Source organism: Myiozetetes cayanensis, unplaced genomic scaffold (assembly GCF_022539395.1).
Source record: "Myiozetetes cayanensis isolate MyiCay16 unplaced genomic scaffold, myiCay2020 scf22, whole genome shotgun sequence".
NCBI lineage: Eukaryota > Metazoa > Chordata > Aves > Passeriformes > Tyrannidae > Myiozetetes > Myiozetetes cayanensis.
Window position 1 is genome coordinate 9,636,951 of NW_026087434.1, and position 21,588 is coordinate 9,658,538.

The following is a 21,588-nucleotide window of genomic DNA, read 5'->3' on the forward strand; positions in this document are numbered from 1 at the left end:
CAGCTCACAGGGCATTGGATGCTGCTTCAACAAGTGAAATCCCCTCCCAGGTTTGTCAGAGCTCAGCAAAATGAGCACACAGGAAAATGCACTGTGAGGGTGGGGAGGCCCTGGTACAGGTTGCCCAGAGAAACTGGGGCTGCCCCATCCCTGGAAGTGTCCAAGGCCAGGTTGGACAGGGCTTGGAGCAACCTGGACTAGTGGAAGGTGTCCCTGCCCATGGTAGGGGCTGAGACTGGATGATCTTTAAGGTTCCTTCCAATGCAAACCATTCTGTGATTCTTTGGTGGCTCATGGCAGAGAGTTAGAAAAGATGGTCTTTAAGGTCCTTTTCAACACAAACCATCTGTGACCCTATGAAATACTCCCAGCTGTTACAGCATCACCAGGAACCCTGGCCACCAAGGGTGGTCACACAGCGCTGCCCAGGCCCTGGCAAAGGGGGTGCCATGCAGCTCCTGCTCCTTTCCCTGGGGATGTGGCTGGCCTGAGAGCTTTGGGATGTGGCCTGGTGTTAATAGGTGGCCTCAAGGGACGGCCTTGCAAGAGCCATTGTGTCCCTGCCAGCAGCAGATCCACATCAGGCCGGGTATTTAACGGAGTGAGGGAGCGGAAGCGCGAGTGGATCCATGCCAGTCATTCCGGCTGCGCACTCTGCACAATGTGCTAATCCCCCCACGGCTGCAACCCCACACTGGGGGGTTGGCACTCAGGACTGAAAGGCTTCTGCTCTTTGTGCTGAGTGGTAGAGCCAGCCAGATCCCCCCAGGCAGCTCATGCTGACCAGAACCATCCCTGCCCGGGGGATATAACCGTGGTCCTTCCACCCACTGGCTTTGGGACATCGGTGGTGGCCTTACTGTGGTATTCCAGTACCTGAAGGGGCTCCAAGAGAGGTGGAGAAGGACTCTGCATAAGGGTATGTAGTGATAGAACAAGGGAGAATGGGTTTAAGCTGACAGGGTGCAGGTTTAGATGGGATATTGGAAAGAAATTCCTGACTCTGAGGGTGGTGGTGGTGAGCACCCAGCACAGGTTGCCCAGGGCAGTTGTGGCTGCCCCATCACTGGAAGCATTCAAGGCCAGTTTGGACAGGACTTGGAACAACCTGGTCTAGTGGAAGATCTCCCAGCCCATGGAGATCATCACCATGGGATGATCTTTAAGGTCACTCCAACCCAAACCATTCTGTGATTCCATGATTCCATGGGATAGCCGTGGAAGGGAGTTGGTGGAGCACAGCCTACCTCTAACCCCCAAAAAACACCAAAAATCAGAAGCACTTGAGTTATTCTTTTATTTCATTGCTTCTTAGTCCACACAGTCGGTATAAAATCAGAAAAAGCAAAGCGGGAAAAAAAAAAAAAGTAGAACCCCAAAAAACCCCAAAATTAAACAAAAAACAACAGCAACAGTGTCTGGAGTCCTCAGAGGCAGCCTGGGGTCTGTGCTGGTGCCTGTTCAAATCATGGCCAGACACTTTGCTGACACAGAGGACAGACATCTCGCTCTGGCACCAGAGCTGTTTCTGTCCCTCTGGACCACGGAGGGGGAAAAGGGAATCTCGGTTATAAATGCTTTATTAAAAATAATAGTAAGAGCAAATCGAAGTACAAAAGCAGTTATAGCTCCATTATATTACACAGAATTATTTCTCATTTCTAGCTCGGTTGTTTTACCTCAAGGTTGTTAACTGAATTTCCAGTGACTAAGGGTTAAATGGCTTAGCAGGATAAGGAATGGTAAATAGATAGCACCATTTCATACAATCTGGGGGGTTCCTTGCAGGGATAGACTGGGTTGGCTTCTTTCTCATGGGCAGTTTCGCTCCATGGCCAGGACAGAGCACGTTTTGATGGGTGGGAGCAGCAGTTCCTGGTGGCCCAGCCTGGCACGGCCTGGCACGGCTTGGCACACACCCCAACCCCACCAGAGGATGGCTCAGGCTGGATTGCAACTCCACCTAAGGGACTTAAAAGCCCAGATTCCCAGCGGGTGTGGTGGCAAGGCAATGGGACTCAGGCACATAAGTCATTTAGGCACTTGGGGCAATCAAAGCCTTTGCTCCGAAATCCTTCCAACCCTTTGGAAGCGTCTCCCGTCAGATCTGGACGTGCACTTCGGTTACCAGGATCACAGCATGTGGCAGGGGCAGGGAGCAGCCCCTCTGGCTGAGTAAACAGGCCTAACTCTGATTTACACCAGCCTAAAACCAAGTCAGAGCCGGGGGTTCCGATGGTTCAGCAGGGGCTGGGAGAGGGGAGGAGAGTTCAGCTCAGAGAGGATTTTGCATGAGAGAAAAAAAAAAATCACTGCGCTCTCGTTACACTGTTAGGAGTTCTAGTTCCTTAGGCACTTGCTTCAGGCTTTAAAACAGCGCATGGTCAACAAAAGCAAACAAGACTATGTACATATATGTAAAAAGTGTTATAAATAGGTTTTTTAAACCATAGATACTATATACATCTTCAATTAACAAGTAACCCTTTGAGTGTTTCCTTTTTGGGGTGGGTTGGGGTTGGGATTGGTGGGAAGGTTTATTCCTTCTCTCTTTTATTTTTTTTTAATTTTTTTGGGGTGGGGTGAGGGGTGAGGAGGGTGATGGGTGTGGGTTGGATTTTTTTTTTTTTTTTTTGGTTTCTGGTTAATTTTCTTTCCCGTTTTCTCGTCTATTTTCCCTGTCTCCTCCGCGGACGTCACGAGTGCCCCTTGTCACACCCCACCACGGCCGGGCCTCACTCGCGTTTCCGTAGGATGACGTAGATGATGCCGCTGGCCAGCGCCAGGGGGAAGGCCAGCCACGCCAGGATGTAGGCGAAGCCGTAGGTGGTGTTTTCCGAGGCTTGGTGCCAGTCCGTGTGCCTCACTGTGAAGATGGCAGCGCCGCTCATCACGCACAGCCCTGCCGGGAGCGACACGGGGAAGGGGGTCAGTGATGCCTCTGCTGCCTGAAATTCCTTACAGGAATCACGGAATCGACCGGGTTGGGAAAGACCTCTGAGATCATCGAGTCCAACCCTTGATCCAAACCCTGCTGTGGTTCCCAGACCATGGGAATGATGCCCCATCCAGTCTGTCCTTAAACACCTCCAGGGACGGGGACTCCACCCCCTCCCTGGGCAGCCCATTCCAAGGTCTGAGCACTCCCTCTGTAAAAAATTTCTCCCTAATATCCAACCCAAACCTGCCCTGGCGCAGCTTAAGACCATGAGAAATGCCCTAAGACTTGATTTGTGAGGTTTGGAAGGCAACATTCCCTTCTATCACAAGAATCTATATTCTTCCAAAGAGTGCATAACTGAGTTACAAAAAACCTCTTGCTTTTATTTAGTTACCTAATTAACAATTCAAAGCATTGCCTAACACTGCTACACCCACTTCCAAAACCCCTCCTCCCACAGCACTGCCCTCACCACACCTCCCACGTCTGAGCTGGAAGTCCCAGAAGACCCCTATCTTCATCTCCCTGAAGACCTCACTCCCTGAAGACCTCACTCCCTGCAGACCTCATTCCCTGCAGATACCACTCCCTGAAAACCCCATTTCCTGAAAATCCCAGTCCCTTAAAACACTGTTTCCTGCAAACTCTGTTCTCAGCAAACCCCACTCCCTGGAAATCCCGATCCCAGAAAACCCCACTCCCTGCAAACCCCACTCCCTAAAAACCCCACATCCTAAAAAACCCAGTCCCTGAAAGCCTCATTACCCTGAAAACCCCATTCCCTTGAAAACCCCACTCCCTGCAAGCCCCGCTGTGCCCGTGGCTCGCCCCTCTTCCCCCCTGCTGGCACCCACCCTGTCCAGCCAGAGGCCACTGTGGGTCCCCGAGGGGTGCCCAGCCAGGCCCAGCTCTGGCAGGCAGAGTTGAAGCTTTGTTGCAAACCCCCCGTGAGCGCTGGGCTCACACAAAGCCACCTCTATTCCTGCCCGAGAACAAGCTCTTTTAGTCGATCCCAGCAGTTCCATTATACAGCCGTGGGGCTGTTGTTGGAGCCGAGTTCCAAATCCCCTGCACGGACCTCAGGACCACCTACATTTAACCACCGTGATATTTGAGCTGCAATTCCACTTGACACTGCTCCTTTTGTTCTGGGAAAGTGCACAAGTGGGAATACGCTTCATTAAGGCGCTGCTGGAGCACTTTCCATTCTCCGAGCACGGAGCCGACTCCCACTGCCCAGCCCATGCACAGAGAGCACAGCCATTGTCTGCCCAGCCTGTGGGACAGGGACGGGCGTGTGGCCACCCCAGTCACCTCCAGACAGCGAAAATACAGCAGCAATTGTCCCCAGGAGGAATTTGGCAGAATGGAGGCGATGGCTGAGACTGCACTTGCACAGCATCTGCGCTGGTTTGGGCACTGAGAACACACTGGGAAGTGAGGGACAGCTGGATCCAGCTGCCTGCACCAAGGAAAGCAATAATGCATCACCACTTTGGAGTGTGATTTTAAGGACACGCTCCAGCCTTGCTCTGACAGGTCAGGAGGGCAAACCCTTCCTGGAATCTGTTCCCACAGGTCGGTGTGTGCTGGCACTGCCCCAGCCCTGCAGAGGAACCAGGCTGGGTGCTCCAGGTCAGCTCTGCAAACCCAGGGGTTTGCAAACAGCTGTGGGATATGTGGCAGGCACAGCCCTGGAGGCTGAGCCCAACCTCTCCACCCCACAGCTCTGGGGTGGGAGGGATGGGAGAGAAGAGATAGAAGTGATGATGAGATTGGAAAAGAATGGAAAAGTTGGGTCAAACCCTGGTAAATCCAAACCAATGTCTCTCCCAGGCTGGAATGACACAGCTATGAGGAGTGACTGACCCAGCAAGGGTGGAGGGGAGCTGTCAAGGGTCTTTTGTTGCCCTTTTGTCAGCTGCAAATCCCATCAGGGCAAATTCAAGTAGTCTTTATGATTCCAAGCAGTGTGGAGAAGGTGCTGGTGATGATCCTGCCTGGCTACTGCACAGCAGACCCAAATTGGCCTCATGCATCGCTTCTTGCCCTTCTCTCCACTTCCCACTGTCCTTGAGCTGAAGTTCTGGTGCAAACCAGTCCCTGTCCTCCTTCCTGGCTCTCAGGGCACCACTGCCAAGCTCTGCCACCCAACAGCACCCAGTGGTGCTGCCCCTGGCACCCACTGGTTCAGGTCCAGCACTGCTGCTGCCAGGCTCCAAAGCTGGAGACCCTCAGCCCTGCCAGGCTGCACCACCCTGGGAGGAGGTGCAGAGTGATGGAGGCAGAGCCTCCTCATCTCCTCCCAGAAGGAGGAAGGTCCTCTCCAGCTCTGCTGGAGCTGAGAACAAAGCACTCAGGTGGGTAAGACCCTGTCCCTGGCAGAGCTGCTGCAGGGCTTTGTGGTGGCAGGGCTTGGCAGGGCATGGATGAACACCTGCAAAGCCTGAAGGCCTCAGGAATTCCCTTCCTTGGCTTCAGGCAGCAGTGGCTTTCCACAACAAGGTGCAAGGAGAGCACATCAGGTTCAGCTCCTGTGACCAAAGCTGTCTGTACCCCCAGAGGGATCTCCTGGCAGCTCTGTGTCCTGTTTCCTACCAACAGCCCTGAGATTTAGGATCCCAAAGGTCACAGCTGTTCTGTGCTCCCTCCTCCAGCTCTGGAACCTTCGTGGGGATCAGGTCACACTTCTTCTGTCCTTCATACTGGCTGGGGATGGATTTGACCCACAACTCAGGCTCAACAAGGAAAGAAGCTGCGTCCCCTTAGGACACCCAGCACAGCATGGACAGGAGGGCTGCAATCCCCATTTTCTCCTCTTCTGAGATCAAGGATTCACCAGCAATCACTCAGGAGAGAGAAGCCTTCTGCTCCCAGGCCTATTAGACAGGCTCTCAGGCAGGTAATTGCATTATTAATGCCCATTTCCCCTCCTTGTCTCCATGGCTCTAATGGGTTTTCTACACATCCACCTTTCCAGAGATGCTGAACTGATCTGAACTCACCACCTGCATCATGGCCAAGCAGATGCACTTATCATAGATTTCATGCCAATAAAGGTTAGTTCTAAACTTCTCCAGGGTTTGTGAAGGCCAGGCACTTTGAGGATACTCAGAGACTTTGTCTATGCTCAGTGGATGAGTTTTACCACTGACTTAGTGGTAGGACCTAGGGTGGCTTCTAGTTTAACATCTAAAGCTCTAGGAAGTGATTAATCTCCTTCCCAGACACCCTGTCATGATGCAGCCAGAACCTCGAAGCCCAATTAAATTTTTCTGAAGCCTGAACACTTGAAAATCCTCTCCACTGGTTTCATATGTGGAAACATAAACAGAGTCACAGGCTTTACAGCACCTATATTTGGGAACTGCAACATAGGACATGAACTGTGGCTCATTTCCAGCAGCAAGTTCTTTAAGAGTTAAAAATAGTAGCTGACAGTTCCAAGTCAGCTGGCTCAGCCTGCATCTCCTGCAGCTCTTTGGTGATGTGGAAAGCACCAGGCCCCCTCATGGCAAGTTTATAAATAATCACTGGGTCCTCTTTTGCCAAAACAGGATCGCCAGGACTTCCCCCACCCTGCCAGCTGCTGTGGAAGCCTCACCCAGACTGGCAAAGGTGGGTCCCAGAGCCAGCACAGCCACCCTGGACCCTCCCTGTCCCACCCTGAGCCCTGGGGAGAGCAGGCAGAGCCCTCAGTCTGGCAGCCCCCATGACCTGATTGCCCCCAGCTCTGCTCCCAGTGGGTCTGGCACCTTGTCCCTCCAAAACCTCCCTGACTGGGGCAGCACCTTCCATGGTGCAAGGGCAGAAGAGCCTGGATATGCCCTGGCAGACAGATCCCATCCTGGGGTGTGGGGGATCTCAACACACCCAAACTATTCCTGCCCCCTTCCCTTCACTGGGCCATGCAGGAACCAGCTCCATGGCCCTCCTAGGCCTGCACCCAGGGCTGTGCTCATTCCCACACCACCCTCTCCTGTGCCTGGCAGCCCCATCCCCAGCAGGGGCATCCCCACCCCTCAGCCCCCTCTTACCAGCAAGGATCTGGAAGACTCCAGTGATGTAGAACCTGCCGCCCTTGGTGAGCGTGAACAGCTGGCAAAAGAACAGGAACAGGGACAGGACGCTGAAGATGACGGAGAGGATCATCATGGCTTGGACAGACTGCAGCCATTCTGGGGACAGACAGACAGACAGACAGATGGACACCTCAGTGTGGGAACTGCACACCACAACCCACCACTGCGCCCGTGGCCCCGGCATCAGGTCCTGTGCCACCATCACACCCCTGGATCTTGTGGATTGGGAACAGTGCAGGGATGAGGCCACATCCAGTGCTGCACAAGCTGGGGAGGGTCTCAGCACTCAGCATGGATGGGATGCTTCCCAGGATTTAGGATGCCACAGGGAAAAACGAACTGCAGGGCCAGGCGCTGCCTCGGGGAGCGTTTTGCATTGAAGAGGAGCAGAGAGATCAGCCCTGACCTAAAGCCTGCAGAAGACAAAGCCTCTCCCCCAGCTCAGTGCCAGGCCCTGGTTGTTCAGCTGTGCTGCAAACACAAAGCCATGTGCAACAAGCTGTGAGACACCGTGCTGGCCAAGCTCCGAGGGCAAATAAATAACACAGGCAGCGAAAACACCCTCTGCCCTTGTGGAGTCAAACCTTTTGGAAGAGCCTTCCCCAGCTGCCAAACGCAGCTGCCTCCCCGAGCAGACCAGTTAAACCAGCCCCTGCATGACTCACTGCCCAGCTATTTCCAGGCTTAGTGGGTGTGTAACTCCCCACGCAAAAAAAAATATAAATAAACAAGCCAAACGAGGCTCCATCCCATGAGCTGCTGCAGCTCCACAGAAAGAGGCAGCCCCCGAGAGCACCAGGACGGGCCACGCTCACAAATGCCTCTGCCTTCCCCTTTCCTTAGTGAGTCTGAAACTAAAGTGTATGTTTTCAGCCTTCCTTGAGAGGTCTCTGAGGATGCAACATCAATTAACTCACCATGAAAACCAGCAGGACTCAGAACAGGTTAACTGAGGCACAAACCACACAGTACGAGGCAGAAGAATCGTGCTTTGGGCTGGATCCTCAGGGAGGATTAGGGAGCACTGAAGCCTCAGACTCAGTCCCATGTTCCTGCCAGTTTTACTCCCACCATTCCCCTGACTGCAAGAACCAGCTTTCTGCAGCAAAGAGCTGAAATGTAGCAAAATTTCCAAATAAAGCTGTGCTGCAGCTTAGTCACCTCTAACACTGGGAGCAGCAAACAGGCCATTGGGACTGTCCAGGGCAGTGTCTGCTCCAGGGAACTGATCACTCCTCCCCACCAAATCCCTGCAAGCTGCACTCAGGGAGGTGAGAGAGGAATTGGAACTGGAGAGCGAGGATGGCAGTAATGATCCCTGCCTGAGCCCTCCCAACAAATCCATGCCTGTGGGGAACATCCTGTGCCACTCAGTCACGTCTGCTGCCTTTGACTTTGGACCAGCAATGCCTCCCCTTGTCTTTGCCTCTTGCCTCAGGGCCTTCATGTAATGGAGCAAACTCAGTCCCTGGAACCACCCAGAGAGGCCCCCTGCTCATCCCAGACAGCCTTTTCCTTCCCCTCCTTGTCACACTTCCCGTGCCAAACTGCTCTGGAGCATCAACAAGCTGCTGCACTTCACTCATTCCAGGGCATTGGGTTCCCTGTGCACCAGCTGCTGCTGTTCCTTAGGAAGGAGTAGCTATCAGTGCTTCCAGGAAATCCCTGTGTGGTGGGATGTGCACACAAAATATCCAATATATTTCACCCATCTCATGCAGCCAGGCAGGGAAACCCCCTTCCCTCACCCCCACCTGCCCCTTCATCTCTGGCCATGATGCATCAGTGGGAAACAGGGATGAGGCAGATCCAGCACCACCAAAAATCATCATATCTGGGAAGCTGAGCTTTCCCCTCACCCTTTCCCAAGCCCTGAAGCCACGTCCAGCCCCATGCACCAGCTGAGCCAAAGTCAAGCCCTGCAGTTTCATCCGGGACCCAGAAAGCCAAGTCTTTTGTGATTCCAAAGGCCGTGGGATCCGGCCTGGAGAGGAGCCCTTTCTGCTCCAAGGTGGACGCTCCAACTGCCGGTTATTTTCGGAGAAGTCTGTCTAGACAGAAAGCTGAGCCGAGCTGAGCTGCCCTTTAATTGCATCCGCCTCCCCATGCCTGTTTTTTGGGTTCTGAACGCAAATGATTTACGGGGGCTTTGCAAAATCCCATTGTAATAAAGGGCCGTGCCAGAGGAATATAAAGGCAGGCACTGAGGGGGGGACCCCACCAGGGCTGGAGGGTTTCGGCAGCCAGAGAGCAGCGTGAGCCCGTGAGCAGGGAAACCAGGAGATGATTCCACAGGCCAGAGCTCTGAACCTGCTCACATCCAGCCCTTTGATGACTTTGATTGGCCTCCTTTGTGAAAACAAGGGGCAGCATCCCCAGCCCAGGACTCAGAGATCCAAAAGCTGCTCCTCTCCTTCGACTCCAAGCTCAGCTTACCCCAGATCTCAGCTGTATTAGGACAGCTAATTGCCTCTAATTCGTTTAAAACCAGCCCTATGACTGCAGATAGGATTTTTACCTCCTCAGCCCCACACCCTTTTAACTCCTTTGCTGTCAGTGCTGTGTCCTGCCCACAGCCTTTCACAAACACAGCGAGTTTCCCGGAGGGAGGCCGGGCCCCGGGAGCTGCCCCACGGGCTGTCAGCACTGTTTACTCCCAGCCTGTTATTTGTGGTTTCCCCTGGGCAGCAAGTCGGTTGATCCATTTTTCTCCTGCATCTCTGCTGCTCTGTGTTTGTATCTTTGTTCTTCACGAGGAGGAAGAAAAGGAAACAGCGTGGAAAGGACAGATAACACCCTGCACGCCGCTTCCGGAGAGGACCCGTCGAGTGGCTTTAGAGCCCTTTCTGAGCAGTCAGAAACAAAGCAAGAAGTTTTTACAAAACAAATTCGAGTTTTCCCCGAAGTTCTGCAAGCCCTGGTGCGCCCACACCACTGCTCACAACAGCAGGGAAAAGACTTCACCCCAGGGATGCTGCAGAACACATTTCACTGCCCTAAAGTCCAATATGAAGGAAAGAAATCCAAAGGAGAAACTGGAACCTGGAGCAGAAATTACAGCTGAATCCCACAGAAATACAGCAGCAAACCCAGCTCCTCCCAGCAGAGCCTCAGCCCTGCTTGCAGGGAGGTTTTACACCCAGAAAGGACTGGCAGGGAGAAACATGCCCAGGGCCTTAATGGACAGGCATTGCCTCCCCAGGGTTTAATTCACACACTCCCCACCCTCTTTGGACCCAGCCAAGGGGAAAGAATAAAATGCAAACTGCAAAGACACTTGCTTGAGCAATCAGCTTATTCCATCACTGTAAAACACCATTACATTAGTGCTGTGCTTTATTTAAAAGCACCTGAGTGCTGGGACCTGCGGCGGATGGGAGCATTTTGCAGATAGATTTTCCCTTTACAAACTGTGTATGCACCGTACACTTAAAAAGCAACCACTTCTGGGGAGGAAAACATCCACGAAGGAGGTAACTGTGGCAATTATAATATATACAAAGCTAGAGGGAGGGGAAATTCATGATCAACAACTGCATGGTAAAACCTGCTCCTTCAATGCTGCAAACTAAATATCAGCAGGGTCAGGAACAGCATAGGCACCTACTGGCACAAAGGTACCAGCCCAGATCTGCCAGGAAAAGCCATGTTTTTTGAGCAGAGCTGCAAGAGCAGACCCCCAGGTTTCAAGGTCTGACCAAGAAGCTGAGCCCACCTCACATCCTTGGCCTACGAAGTGGAGAGGTCGCATCAAAGCAGTGGGTTTGATACTGAAACACCCCTTAAGAGGGCTGGAAAAGGGTGAGCTGAAGATGCAGAAATATCACTTCGGTTGCCTCATTCTCCTGGGGCTGCACTTCGGACCGAGGCCCCTCAGCAAATTGCCGAAGCAACTCAGAAAGCCGAAAAGGCTCAGCACCTGCAGTGCTGTTCCTGCACTGCCCAGACCCCTCTGCTGCCTCCCACAGCCCCAGAGCTCCCAGGGAACATCTCTCCTGTGGGGGAGAACAGCACCACAGTCCATCTAGCAGGGCCTCTGAGCTCTCCCAGGGAAAATCCAGCTCCATGACATGGCAACTTCATCCTGCTTTGGCCCCAGACCTCCAACAGGCACACAGGCAAACCTGCCCCTGCTGGTGCTGCTGGATGCTCAAACCAGGAAAGGCAGGGTTTGCACCCAAAAGACCACAGGGTGCTGGATTGAGGCATTCCTGGAAATCCCACCAGAGAAGGGCTCCCAAGGCGTTTGTAAGGGTCAGGGGATGAGCAGGTGGGAAACGCTGGTGCTGCGAGGAGGTAATGAATGAACACGGTGCTGTAATTCCTGCCCAAGACCTCCTGGGGCTCTTCTGTAGCTCCTTCAGAAGGAGATGAACCTCTCAAACCTGTATTTTCTTCTCTCTTCCTCTTCTCCTCTTGGCTCTCCTCCTTCTGCCTTCTCCTTGAAGCTCCATCCAAGCAGTCCATGAGGCCAAGCTGTCCATAGCTCTCCACAGCTGCCACCCTCAGACATCCCATCAGATCATCAAAGCTTACATCCTACAGGGGCAACCTCTGATGCAGCTGAGGCAGCAGAAAGCTCTGGCACCATGAAAACCACTTCCCAACAGCTCCACAAAGCCCAAACCAGCTCCTCTCCAAGACCCTCGGCGTGGTGGTTCTGACTCCCTTTGGCTGGTGTGTGAGAGTGAGCTGAGATCCATCATTCCAGACTCAGGTCCTCCAAAGGCCTTGGGTACCAGCTCCCAGGGATTTCAAGCCCAGGCACCAGGAGCAGGGATGGGCAGTGGTGGTGCCCTGACCCACAGGCACTTTGCAGGGGGACGCTCAGCCTGTGGCCACAGGGACATCCAAGAGTCTCATCAAGGCCAAAAAAATGTTGGATTAAGGGTTTTCCAGCACTGCACTCTGCAGAGGACTCCCCCATCCATTCTTCTGGTTTGACAGTCATCGTTTGCTCACGTGTTACCTTCATCCTCCCTTTCACTCCTCTTCCATGGGCCAGAGCACAGATCCAGCAGGGAAGGTTGTCTCACCCCCCTTACACAGAAAAATGGGAGCCAAAGAGCTCTGGAGCAGCTCAAAAAAACACAGCACCAGTTCCCCACCACTCCTTATCAGATGCTCTTTGTAAGAAGAACAAACAACAATAAAACATGGGTTTATGCAGAGGAAATCCCTTTCCTATCAAAGGCAACAAAGTTGTGGGAGAAACTGATCTGGAATACAAAATACTCTCCTGGAATAGGAGATTTTTAGATGTTAGGAATAAATTTGTAACTCAGAGGGTGGGCAGGCCCTGGCACAGGTTGATCCAGAGAAGCTGTGGCTGCCCCATCCCTGGAAGTGTCCAAGGCCAGGTTGGATGGGGCTTGGAGCAACCTGGGCTGGTGGAAGGTGACCCTGATGAGCTTTAGCAACCCAACCCATTCTGGGGTTCTGTGAATGTCCTGCAGTTTATTTCAAACAACTAAGGGACAAGTGACTGTCACCCACAGCAGGAAGAGAGGGTTCAACCCTGCCCGAGTTCGGCCGGTGCCACCCATTATTAATGACAAGGTGGGTGTTCTGGACCCACTAAAAGCTGCCTCTTTGCTACTCTGCTGCCAACTGCAAAGAGCCTGAAGGACCAGGTATGTCCCCAAATCAGGATATCTGTACATGGGGTCCACAATCTGGATGGGACCAGTTACAGGCTGTGCACTCTCCCACAAACAAGCCATCCGGTATTCATTGTAGGCCTTCACTCCAACACACCCAGCACCTTTAAACAAGGGTAATTTCCTGCTAGTTGGTAATTTCTTCCCTGTTTGCAACTGCCCAGCATAAGTAAAGCAAAAGGCAGCAGCAGCAGCAGCGCTGTGGCCACAGATGCCCATCATGTAGGCAAATGGTCACTTTAGCTTTCCAGGAAAAGCTGAAATCATTGTTTAAATCTTTGCATCAATAAACCTTTGAACTTTTAACTTGCTGGGGTGACTGGGCTCTCACCTCCTGTGCTAGGAAGTGTCCCCTTACTGCTGACACACTCTCCAAGCCTTGATCCTGTTGGTGCAGTCTCAGCCTTCCCAGTGGGCTGGGGGGAATTCCCTGTCCCCATCTCTCTTTGTTGAGATACTTTATACTCACTATCAATAACGGAATTAGACATTGTGAAATAATTTTCCTCTGCACAAGGCTACAATGAAGCCTTGCAACACCATTTTCAGCCACAAAAAGGATTACAACCAGTTAAACAGCACTTCCATCTCTCCCTCCCACCTTTCCCATGCCATGTGAGTTCAGCACCGCTGGAAGAAAGAGTTTGAAAGAATAAAGGCTGCAAAGCCACTCTGGGGGAGCTGACAGAGCAAAAGCAACGGGTTCAGATGTTTCAGTTATGCATTTTAAGGCGGAGGAGCAGCAGCACAATTCCTCCTGGGAGCAGCAGATGGGTCAGGGTCCAGATGTTTCTGCCTCATTCCAGGGATGAAAAGCTTTCCCGCCTCCTTCAGCACAAAGAAAATGCATTTACGACACCGTCAGTGCTGCTTAGGGACCCATCTGCCAGGGGAAAGAGGCTCTGGAAGAGCCAGAGTCGGTGTGCAGAGGAGCAGGGCAATCCCTGGGGCGTGGCAGTGGCTGCCCCATCCATGGGAGGCCCATCCCTGCTTGCTCAGGTTGTCCAGGGCAGATCTTTGCTCTGGGCAACCCCCCTGGGCTTAGCTCGTGGCCATCACATCAGTAAATGAGTGGGTGCATCACACAGCCCTCAGCACTCGGCAATCATGCGGATTGGCAGCCCGTGCATTTCCTAAGGGTGAGGATTTTCTTCTCCCTTCATGAAAAAAAAGCCAAAAAACCACCAGCCTGCCTGTGAAGAAGCCAGTCATGGGAAAGCCACAGAGCAGCAACAGGAAAAACTGTACAAAGACAACAGGAAAAATGTCTCCTGACATTACAGAAGGATGCAGGGATCTCCACGGATGCCCCCGACGCTTCCCCACTTGCAGAACTCTCACCGAAATCAGAGGAAGAACAGAAAAAAAAACCCAAACCCTCTTCTTGTCTGCATAAATAATTCAGCTGTGGCAAGAAAAAGCCATTTTTGGAGGAAAAAACTATCAAACTGTCTGGACATTTGGGGTGGAACCTACTTGAGAGCACTTGAGCAGCTCAGGCCCGGCCGCGTGCCCCGTGCCGGCAGCGGGGGCTGGCACAGGGCCCTGCCGACACACAATCCCGGGATTCAGAGCTGAATTCCTGAGATAAGTCTTTTCCAGGAATGTCTGACAGCGCAAACGAAGCAAAGATTGCAACATTTTTTCCATAGTTTTCGGCCTCTCGTAAAAAAAAAAAAAAAAAAAGGCATTATTATCTACCGAGCAAACAGCAAAATCGAAGCAACAAGCGGGCAGTTGTGTGAGGAGGAGAAGTGGGCACCTGCCCTCAGCTCCCTCCCCAGGGGTGGCTCAGCCCTCACACAGGGTTTGAGGCCTTCCAAGAGGAATTTGGGAGGTGGGAGCTCAGCCTCCACTGACACCAGAGCCACTCTGTACCCAAGGTCTGATGTCCCAGGAAGGCACCGTCTGGCAGTGCTGCACTCAGCCCTTGGGTTGTTCTGGGGATTATCTATAGGGTTAGGGGCACAGTCCCAAACCTGCCTCAGTGCTAAACAAAAGCAAATCCTGCTGGCACTTGGTTTTTAAAAAGTTCAGCTTCTTGTTGTGCATCCACAGGACAGGGCAGGCTCATCCGTGCTGAGACCAAGAGGGGCATCCCAGCACAACCAACCCCAAAGCCCCCATGCACGATGAACACAGGAGACCCAGCACTACCTAATTACCCAAACTCCACTTACTGAGTTCCACTGCTTTTGGAAAGAGAGGAAGGAATAACCACACCACAGCGGCCACTGCGATGGCCAGAAGAAAAACTGCCTCTATGTAAAGAGTAAGTTCTGCCAAAACTCCCAAACGAGGATTCCTTGCTCTTAGATCAGAGCAGACCTTGGCACTCCAGGATTAACCATTAAGTACAATCCCTGGAAGGGGGAAAGGAATTCCTAGGGCTGTCTACATCCCCCTGAACCACAGCTCATGTTCTGAGAGGGACGGAACCGAGGACGGTTTGTGGTATTTGATAGGGGATCATTCCTGTTTTTGAAAGTAAGCATATTCCTAGGAAAGAGCATATGAAGAGCATAAGGATGAGGCAGGAGACAAGTGTGAGCCTCAGAGGTGGCTCTGCCACAGCATCCTTGCCCTGTGTTGCTACTGCTCCAAGCAGTGGCTGACAGCAGCTCCCCTGGTAGCAGTGGGAGCCAGGGATGGGGCAGCAGGGAGGGAGGGAAGGAGCAGGACCTGCTGGAAAGGATAGGTGGCATTTTTGTTCTGTTTCTACAAACCTTTTTTTACAAATACAGATCTTAAAAGCCTTGTGTAAGCCCAGTAAAAATCCTTTTGTGTTCCTACAGCAGCAGTGAGCTCGAGACCCTGCCTCCAGGGCCCCACAAGGTGAAGGTCCTCAGCTGCACTGCTCCCACACTCCTGCCCCGGGGTGGATGGGGCACAAGCTTTTGCTCAAGCAAAACCCCCTTCTCATGAGAAATAAGAGCTGCCAGAGGGCTGTTTAAGCCTTGAGCATGATGCACTTCAACTCAATGAGCAGCTCACTGGGGCACCTTATCATAGAATCACACAATCATGGTTTGGGTTGGAAGGGACCTTAAAGCCCATCTCATTCCAACCCACCTGCCATGGGCAGGGCCACCTTCCACTAAATAAGGGCCATCACCCCAGTTCAGCTGCTCGACTGCATTTTTAACAGGGTCATCTTGACTACAGTCCCTTTAGTGATAAAAAACCATCATTGGAAAGGGTTCGTGGGGAAGCCCAAATTTGGGAACAGGGCAATGATAGAATCACAGAACATGTTGGGCTGGGAGGGACCCATCAGGATCATCCAGTCCAACTCAACGTAGACTCAAAACACACTGCAGGACGTTCAGAAAACCAGCCAGCCACATTTTGGACAGGCCCCTCTCAACACTGACAACTCCAGCACACGAACATCCTGTAAACATCCAGAAAAAGCCGTGCAGGTTTGAAAAGCACAAAGATTTGGGGAGGCTTTAGAGCCCTCGGCTCTGGGACTCCTGGGGGCAGTCGCTGCCTTTCATTCCAAAGCACAGGCTCAGCAGTTCGGGAGCTCGCATGACTGGCCGAGCACAGGCTGCCTACGCTGCAGATAGCCAGCACCAGCCAACTGCTGATGAAGGACATGGCTCCAGAAGGCTCCTCGCCTGGGATGCGATCCAGCCGCTTCCCGGCCGTCCCGGACACCACCAGGCGTCAGCAGAGACCAGCGGTGGGAGCTCCACTCCCACCGAAACCAGATCCTGGGCCCGCTCAGGGACGCGCTGTTGCTTTCAGCCCGGGGAAGGCAAGAGGGAGACGTCAGCATCCACCTTCCTGCGTGGGGCAACAGGAATGTTTTGCCCCCAGCATTAGGGGGAGAAAACTCCCCAATCTCCAAAATCCCTCTGACAGTCTCCCATCGCTCCAAGACCCTCTGGAAGCATTTAGTGCTCTCAGCGTGACTGTTTCCCTCCTCGCCAAGACCACGGGGCATCACTTTGCTCCGATGCCAGGACCGTTTTCCGGCACGAAGGGACTGTGCTCCCAGTGTCAGCCGTGGGATTCCCAGTTGCTTTCACTGGGGATTGCACTGGGAGTATCTGTTTCCACAGGAAAGCAAAAAAAACCAGGCTAACAAAACAATTGCTGGCCACAGCAGCACTGGCATTAGCTCTCTCTCCTGGAGAAGCTGAGGCACGGGCTTGCCTGACTCCCTGAGCATGGATTTTGTGTTACTGGTACCATAAATCACCCTGGAAACTCTATGTCATGGTGTCTCCTCCCCTGCTGACCTCAGCAAACAGCTCGCTGGCTGATGTCACCCAGTGTGACATCAGCCTTCACCCAGCTTGGTCCAGAGGTGGCTGTTGAGCCCCCCAGATGTGCAGGTGCCACGGGAGCCTTCCAAGCAGCTTCATCCCATCCCAGGGATAAAGCAGGACCCGAGCACTCAGCACATCCCACAAAGTGCCCAAAAGCAAACCACAGGGCAAAAGTTGTGCCCCAAAACTCAGCCTGTCACAGCAGGAAAGCACCAGGGCAGCTTCCTGGGTAGGGGTGGGGTGTCCTCTGGAGACAGGCTGTCCTTGGAGCATCTTTAAAACCCCCTCACACCAGAGCAAGAGGGAGGAGTGCCCAAAATAGCCCCTCTGCTCCCAGCAGGGCAACAGGGCCAGCCCTGCTCCAAGGGTCACCTCGTGTTTGTACATCCAAGTGGAAAACTGGGCTGATAACAGGAGAGCCCTCAAAAGGGTTCGAGCAGGTCACGTCCACCATGGCTGAGCATGCCACAGTGCCTGAGCCTGAGGGCAGCAGGGCAGGTGATGGGCAGAGGGTCTGGTTTCCATGCTAAGCCCCATCACAATTTCAAGGTCTAGCAAGGGTGGGGGGAGCAATCCCCCCTTTGTGGTCCACCAGGACCACAGCAGAGCCATCCCCCTCCATTTGGGGACAGAGCAGAGGAGGCAGGGGGAAGAGGTGTGGGGGGGAACAACTTCAGGGATGCAGGGAAAACCAAGGAGAAATCGCAAATAACCCGCACAGGCAAATCCCCCTTGATTCCATGAGTCCCAGGAGGAGAATAAAAGCGATGGGCAGCAACAGGCAGCACTCACCATTGTTGGATGATGCCAGGCAGTGGAAGACGTTTCCAGAGGTGCAGTTCTGCCAGAGATCCGCCGTGTGCTCGCCGTTCACCAGCCATTGCTACGAGAGAGACATAGCCCGGTGAGCAGGGCCCTGGGGGCAGCAGGACTCCGTGTGTCCCCCCCCTCCCCGAGCAGCCCCAGCACACCCCGGCACGCGTCTGCCCGGCCAGGAGCTCCCAGGCACACGCTTCCCTTTAGAGAGAGGTTTGGAAAGTAAATACTGATATTTGCTTTTAACTGCTTTCGCCTCAACGGCAGAAAAAACAGAAGCCCTTTATGCTCTTTAAACACGGAGCGAGTCCCGAGGGGATGCGCATTTCCCTCCTCTCGACCGGGATATTCGAATGCTTCCACGTGATTCGTTAACGACTCGGAAGATTTTTGTAACGTCTTCTGCTACAATTACCACCAAAAAAAAAAAAAAAAAAAAAAAAAAAGGCGAAAAAGCCCCTGGTGAAGCAACCCTGCAAGTCATCATCTCCACAGAACGGTTGCCGTAAAACCAAACCTTTTCCCAAGCAGCTGACGTGTTCGCTGGGCTCCAGCCCGAGGACAGTGCTGGGAAGACTGTGCCGCATCCAGCCCTCAGTCTTCCCGCTACTCGCAAAGTTTAAGCATTAGAAGTCGCCAGCAGGAGCCCGTCTGGGTTAGGAAACAGTCTGTGCCTAATTCACAGCCCCAGAGGAACAAAGCTGGGGAGCAGAACTGCTGGTGCCGAGGAGCCAGTGCCCAAATCAGCCCCGTGTAAAGGGGCTTCGCTCGCACGGGCTGTCCTGGTCCTGTGGGCTGGAGCCCCTTAGCAGGTGGAGCTCCTTCATGAGAGGGCAGTGAAAGCAGCATCATCCCCATGGAGGGGATTTTGGGTGCTCTGAGGCTGCTCCGTGATAGGGACCAATGCAGGGATGACGAGGAGATGGGTTCCAACAGTGCTCTGTCCTAATGTGGGTGCCCTGAGCACCCACCACACCACACACAACCAAGAAACCCACCAGTTACACCTGACAGCTCAAAGTCCGAAATCCCCAAATCCCGCTGTTAGTGAGACCAGCAAATGGCAAGTAAAGGCTTCCCCCTAAAAGCCAGGCTGTAAAACAAGCCGTAGATAAAAATACCACCTTCTGCTCTTGCCATGCCATGCCCCTGGCTCGCTGGCACCCCGGGGCCAGGGGAAAATCCGTACTTACACTGACGATGGTGGAGACGAAGAGCAGCACCAGCACGGTGACGTGGAGCACGATGATCCCCAGCAGCAACAGCAGCATCTTGGCGGCGGTGGAGGGCAGAACTGGAGGGGGACAGGGATGCTGCTGAGTGTGTGTGCGTGTCTCTGTGTCTGTCCGTCTGTCCTGGCCGGCCGGCCGGGGGCAGCAGGAGCCGCTCCGCTCCTCCCCGCCGGCTCCGGGGCATCCTGCTGGGGCAGCGCCCGCCGCCCGGGCCCCCTCCCTCGGGCCCCGCCGACGGAAGAGGGGTCCGAACCCTCTGCCCGGACCCGCTCCCGAAACCCCCGGGGATCCTCCGAGCCCTTGCCCCGAGCCGGATCCCCCAAGCCATCTCACCGAGGATTCCCCAAGTCACCTCACCGAGGGGGCTCCCCCAGCCCCCCTCTCCAGGATCCCCAGGGGGACGGTCCCCCGGGGAGGCTCCCTCAGTCTCTCTCCTCCAAGGGGGGCTCCGATCCCTCTCCGCAAGGGGAATGTGCTCCTGGCCCTCCTCGCCCGCGGCGGGAAGGCTCGATGTCGGCGCATCTCACCCGAGGGGCTGCCCCGGCCCCACACCGCGGGAAGAGGGGGTGTCACCTTGCTCACCCACCCATGGACCACCGGGGGTGATGCTGTCGGCGCCCTCCCCAGCGGGGGCTTTCCCGGACGACCCCCGTGGGGGTGCGGGGGAAGGGGGCGTCTACCTCGGCCCGTTTCACCCGAGCGAGCTACCTCGGCCCCTCTCTCCGGGGCTGCCCTCGCCAATCTCCCTTCGGCACCGCCAACAGAGGCTCTCCTGGACCCTTTCCAGGGGTGGGGGAGACTTTCCTCAGCTATCTCCCCTTGGCACGGCCAACAGCGGCTCTCCTGGACCCTCTCCCGGGCTGCGGGAGGGAGGTTACCCCAGCCCACCTCCCTTCGGGACCCTCAGTGAGTAGGGGAGGGGGCTGCCCTGACCGTTTTCCCCAGAGGATCCCTGGAGCGATGGAAGGGGGGCTCCTCCACTCTCTGCCCCAGGGTCTCTTCAGCCCCTCTCCCACTCGGTGTGGTCCTTCCCCTCCCCTCCCCGGCCGCCCCCCGCCCATCGCGGCTGTGGGAGCGGGGCTCTCTCCCTACTCACGTCGCTGCGGAGCCGAGCGGGGCTGTGCGGCGGGAGCGGAGCGGGGCGCGGAGCGGAGCGGGCGGCGGCGCTGTCAAGTTTCCCCTTTAACCGGGGCCACCGCCCCGCTTGCGTCTGTGGGACGGGGAGGGCTCAGCCCTCCGCCCGCCGCCCGCCTATAAACGCGGCAGCGCCCCGGCCCCGGCCCCGCCGCTCCCCCCGGGAGCCGCTCACCGTCCCGCTGCCTTCTCCCGGGCTCCGCATCCCTTTCCCCGGGCTCCGCATCCCGGCCCCGAGCCGCTCCCTGTCCCGGGCTCAGCGCGGCCGCTCCCGCCAGCCAGCGAGGAGATTTGACGGGGAGAACGCAGACCACCCTCTCTCCCCCACGGTGGAGCCCCGGCACCCGTGGAGGAGGGAGAAAGGAGAGGGAGAGGTGGTCGCGCCCCGCTCCGGAGCAGCTCTCCATGAGTGGGTGTCCCCGGGGTGCCCGCGGCTGCAGGGACAGGACAAGCTGTCCGAGCTGAGCACATCGGGGGTCCTCTCGCCCCTGTTTCTGCAGCTCCGGACAGATTCCGTGGGACACGATTTGGGGAATGGGCAGTGCTGGAGGGATTGTAGCTTTTGGACTCGATTTTTTTAATTATTTTTTATTTTTTTTTTTTTTTAGTACTTGAAAGCCAAATGAGGTGGAACTGAGCAACTTTCCACTAAATGGAGGGTGAGATTTTTCAAAATGCCAGAGGACACTGGCAGAGCTAGGGTTGTTCAGCCTGGAGAAGAAAAGGCTCTGGGGAGACCTTAAAGCCCCTTCCAGTGCCTAAAGGGGCTCCAAGAAAGATGCAGAGGGCATGGAGTGACAGGACAGGTGGGAATGGCTTCTCAGTGACAAAGGGCAGGGTTAGACGGGATATTGAGAAGAAATTCTTTCCTGTGAAGGTGGGGAGGTCCTGGCACAGGTTGCCCAGAGAAGCTGGGGCTGCCCCATCCCTGGAAGTGTCCAAGGCCAAGTTGGACGGGGCTTGGAGTAACCTGGACTAATGGAAGGTGTCCCTGCCCATGGCAGAGGGTGAAACAAGATGATCTTTAAGGTCTTTCCAACCCAAACTACTCTGTGATTCTATGATTTAGGTGCTCGAGGAAGAAGGAGGGGCTGCACAGCCGCTCTCACTCATTCCTCACCCCCAGCTAATCTGTTGATATAAAGCTCACACACAGTCCATCCCCCGGGGACCTGCACGCTCCTGGGAGTCCTGAGCACTTACCCCAACCTCCCCTTCACCTTTCCCATCCTCACACACCAGTTCCAAACTAACCCCACGTTGTTGCACAGACGAGGGAAGTCGGCGTCCAGCCACCGAGACTGTAAATCTTGGGAGACAAGAGGGAGAGGAGCGTGCTTGGCTCCCTCCTCCTGGCAGGCAGAGGCGTGTTCCCTGCAGCACTGGCTCTGGCTCCCCACACTCACGCAAGGGGTCCCGTCACAGGCATTAACCAGCAAGTGG

The 21,588-nt window shown here is 54.6% G+C and overlaps 1 protein-coding gene across 1 annotated transcript; it reads right to left on the reverse strand.

Annotated features, from left to right (window-relative positions):
• Positions 1–1,278: 1,278 nt before the first annotated feature.
• PMP22 (peripheral myelin protein 22) lies at positions 1,279–20,212 on the reverse strand. The gene is made up of 5 exons (XM_050318945.1): positions 20,108–20,212; positions 18,973–19,073; positions 17,756–17,846; positions 6,979–7,119; positions 1,279–2,902 (listed from the first exon to the last, which is right to left on the reverse strand). Exons 2-5 carry the CDS (start codon positions 19,048–19,050, stop codon positions 2,736–2,738), a joined length of 477 nt encoding a protein of 158 aa, XP_050174902.1. The 5' UTR covers positions 19,051–19,073; positions 20,108–20,212; the 3' UTR covers positions 1,279–2,735.
• Positions 20,213–21,588: the final 1,376 nt, after the last annotated feature.

Excerpts from the sequence above, each read along its gene's own strand:
- PMP22 (XM_050318945.1), bottom strand. The coding sequence starts at position 19,050 with ATGCTGCTGTTGCTGCTGGGGATCATCGTGCTCCACGTCACCGTGCTG. Across the intron at positions 7,120-17,755 it reads CCTGGCATCATCCAACAATG|AATGGCTGCAGTCTGTCCAA; the intron begins GTGAGTGCTGCC and ends GTCTGTCCCCAG. Across the intron at positions 2,903-6,978 it reads AGTCTTCCAGATCCTTGCTG|GGCTGTGCGTGATGAGCGGC; the intron begins GTAAGAGGGGGC and ends CGCTCCCGGCAG.